We start from the raw sequence: 3,640 nt of genomic DNA, 5'->3' as shown, positions 1-3,640 counted from the left end.
GTTACGCTCATGGAATGCAATAAATAAGGGTGTATCCACACAAATTTGCATTGTTGCATAAACGTATACTTAAAGAAAATTATCCAATCGCACTTTATGTGCGACTTTATAAGAGAAATGCGATTGAGTAATTTTTTTTATGCATGGTTTATGCGGATATGCAAGTTGTGTGGATATATCCTAAGCACAAGCATCGGTGGCTTTATAAACCGCCAATTCGCTGTCTACGAATTCTCTAAAATTATCTAGGGTAACCTCTAAACGTATCCATCGGCCACATCATTGTTTAATGATATAGGCCGGTATTTATAGTCTATTCTTATTTCAAGACCGTCTTAAGACGCTCATGTAGCCTCTGATTGGTTCGTGACTTCTTAAGACTATACTTAAGACGGTCTCGAATATAAGATCTGACTATGAATATCGGCCATAGTCAGGCCATGTGAAATCTATTACTTCTAGGCTGTATTCTGTTTCACGCATGATGTGTATAATGCATCATTTATCCTTGTTTAATATTTTGTGAATAACAAGAATAAATGATGCACCATGCGTGTAACGAAATGCAGCTTAGAGGTAATAGATTTTACATGGCCTGACTATATCATTAAACAATGATATGGTCGACAGATATGTTTGTTATCTTGTAACTTCTAATAATTTTTTAAGCAAATAATTAATACAATATGCAAACGTTTAACAAGAATCAGGGGAAATCAAAATAATGATACTATTCTGAACAAACTGAATTTTAAGCTTATTCTACAATGTTTTTTTGTTCTCCTTTCTTGTTTTCTCGTATTTTTTTCCCTCTTTTCGACTTTTTGTTTTATTGACAATTGTATTTCTTGTCAAGTGTTTCTTCCGAAATTTGTTCACTTTTATCTTGGACGACAGAAAACAAACGAGATAAGAAGCATAATAGTCGTTCTACAATGTGCTTTTATTTCCTGTTTCTTACTGTTTGTCTCTTGTCTTCTTGATCAAAAAGGCAAGAGACAGAGACAAACAGCAAGAAACAGGAAACAAAAAGCACATTGTAGAACAATCATAAAGATAAGATTAAAAAGAAAGAAACAGGGAACAAAAAGCATATAGTAGAATAGACTTTAGGGCGACTGTTACCAACGCCGATTAATTCAATATGTAATGTACTCAACAGCAAGACTATATATCGTTCTTAACCTTATCTCTTCGTGATATACTTCTCTCTCTGCGTTCCTATACTTAATTGTGATAAAAGTAATGAAAATCTTCTATCTATAATGGTAATTCTGCTGATTGAGTTAATCGTCGATTAAGTTAATCGGCGTTGGAAACAGTCGCCCTTAACCTCTAAACACAGTAAAGAATTAGAGAACACAACACATTTCGGAAAGAAAATACGATAAATCGAAAAGCTTACTTTACGCTTCTGTGTACCATTTCCTCGATTCCCACTTCTTATAAAAAATGACATCGCATTAACGGAATAATTGTTGTAAATGAAAAGAACTTCCTAAACCACGTGCGCCTTCTTCGTTTATAGCATATGCCTCCCGTGACTTCGACCTAATTTACACAGCAGAAACCTCCCTGGTTTACATGCCATCGTGCACTTGATACGGGTAATAACTAGTAACTTTCTATTGAATTATCTTAATTTCGGCGATACGTGTAAACTTATACTGACACCTCAAAATGGTACAGGACTTTTTGATTCAGTATAGGCTGTTCTACCCACGTATGACAAAAAATGCGGTAGTCGCCAAACACCCTGTATATACGTCGTTTAACACGGGTGGCACCCAGTGGGACACGGCTCAATTGCATACGAGCCACTTACAGCGCTTGAGACTACAAAGCTCCTAAGCACCGGTCGCTGTGATTGGTCGTGTCCAATCGAGCCGTGATCAATCGGGATCACCCCGATTCGCAACACACAGGATCGCGGACTTTCGGAGATTGAAGATCGCGAATAAACGGAATAACAAAACCGATACCACCGACATAACCTAATCGAAGTAAATGACGTAAACATCTAGAATGCGCATGAGTCGTAATATTAATTTGTTATCGTCATCTGGTGGTTCGATGACATTCGCGTGGTCACGCCAAATTCAAAAAATAAATGGGAGTGTCAGGGGGCTGTCCCTACCTCTACCCCCGTCCTCAAAATATTGCCCTCTTTCCTTCTCCCGCCCTTCTAACTTTCTCCCTTTCCTTATATTATCCCTTATCTCCTCCCAACATAATTGCGCCAACAAACTACCCCATCCCCCCTTCAATCTCCCCTTGAATGCCCACGCCCTTTTTCCCCGTACCTCTTAATTTTTCCCTTTACAATTTCTCCCTTGCCATTTATCCTGGCGTCATTCCCTCCATCCCTAACACCCACCTTAAATACCTCTCCTGTAACTTCTCAACCCTCTCTCTCTCTTTCCATACCCATATTTCCACCCCATAACTCACCATCGCCCAAATCAACGCATCAAACAGCCAAATCCTCTTCTTCCAATCTTTGCCAAATCTTTTTTTCCCTATCCTCCATACCTGTCCCATCATTGACGCCGCCTTCGCCACTTTTTCCTTCACATGCTCCTCCTGCCCTCCACTCCTTTGTAACGTATATCCCAAATATTTAATTGCTAAATCTTTTTTTCCCTATCCTCCATACCTATCCCATCATTGACGCCGTCTTCGCCACTCTTTTTTTCCCTTTGCTCTTTCTGCCCCCCCATTCCTCTGCAACGTATATCCCAAATATTTAAAGCACCCCACACAAAATCATAGAATTTTGGTCCTCGGTGAAATTGGCTGAAATTTTAGTATGGTATAGTTCATGACTGAAATTTTAGTATGGTATAGTTCATGACTCACTGATCAAAAGTGACCATAGACACAAAGCTTGAAAATGACTAATTTTTTTGTTATAGCCGTTTAAAAGTTTTATTTTATTAATGCCTTAAAAGCAAGTTTCTATAATAAATCAAAAGATTTTAGATAACAATGTGCCATCCACTCTCACCACCCTCACTCCCAACCTCACCCCCATCTCCACTCCATCCCTACCCCTATTCCGGGGCAATCCCGATTGATCACGGCTCGATTGGACACCACCAATCACAGCGACCGGTGCTTAGGAGCTTTGTAGTCTCAAGCGCTGTGAGTGGCTCGTGTCCAATTGAGCCGCGTCCAACTGGGTGCCACCCCCTTATTCCCATACACATACGCCTGCGCGCGCATTTTTACCATGTACTTATTCATTGTAATGGTTGTTTCACATACCATATATTAGGTGTACAACTTTGCTTCCGCCGTTTTTTTCCGAAATTCGAGGTTTTATTGTAAAAAACTGATTATACATTTAGGATTCAAAGTATTGTCCATTGCTGGCCACTACTTTCTCCCATCTTTCGGGCAGCGTATGAATCCCGCGTCGAAAAAACTGGTCATCCTTTGAGGCGATCCACGAATCGATCCAATTTTTTACTTCATCATAAGACCGGAAGTGCTGGTCAGCCAGGCCATGTGCCATTGTTCGAAACAAGTGATAGTCAGAGGGAGCAACGTCTGGAGAATACGGCGAGTGGGGTAGGACTTCCCATTTCAACGTTTCCAAGTATGTCTTGACCATTTTCGCAACATGGGTTCGAGCATT

At 40.0% G+C, this 3,640-nt stretch overlaps 1 protein-coding gene across 1 annotated transcript in view; it reads right to left on the bottom strand.

Annotated features, from left to right (window-relative positions):
- Positions 1–1,593, bottom strand: part of U3-55K (U3 small nuclear riboprotein factor 55K) — a 7,254-nt gene extending 5,661 nt beyond the window's left edge. Inside the window, exon 1 of the mRNA XM_018514274.1 lies at positions 1,406–1,593. Within this exon, the coding sequence (XP_018369776.1) occupies positions 1,406–1,459 (54 nt within the window). The 5' untranslated portion in view covers positions 1,460–1,593. The remainder of the gene's footprint in view (positions 1–1,405) is intronic.
- Between the last annotated feature and the right edge of the window lie 2,047 nt (positions 1,594–3,640).

Source organism: Trachymyrmex cornetzi, unplaced genomic scaffold (genome assembly GCF_001594075.2).
Source record: "Trachymyrmex cornetzi isolate Tcor2-1 unplaced genomic scaffold, Tcor1.1 scaffold498, whole genome shotgun sequence".
Classification (NCBI taxonomy): Eukaryota; Metazoa; Arthropoda; class Insecta; order Hymenoptera; family Formicidae; genus Trachymyrmex; species Trachymyrmex cornetzi.
This window is presented reverse-complemented; position numbering and strand designations above follow the sequence as displayed.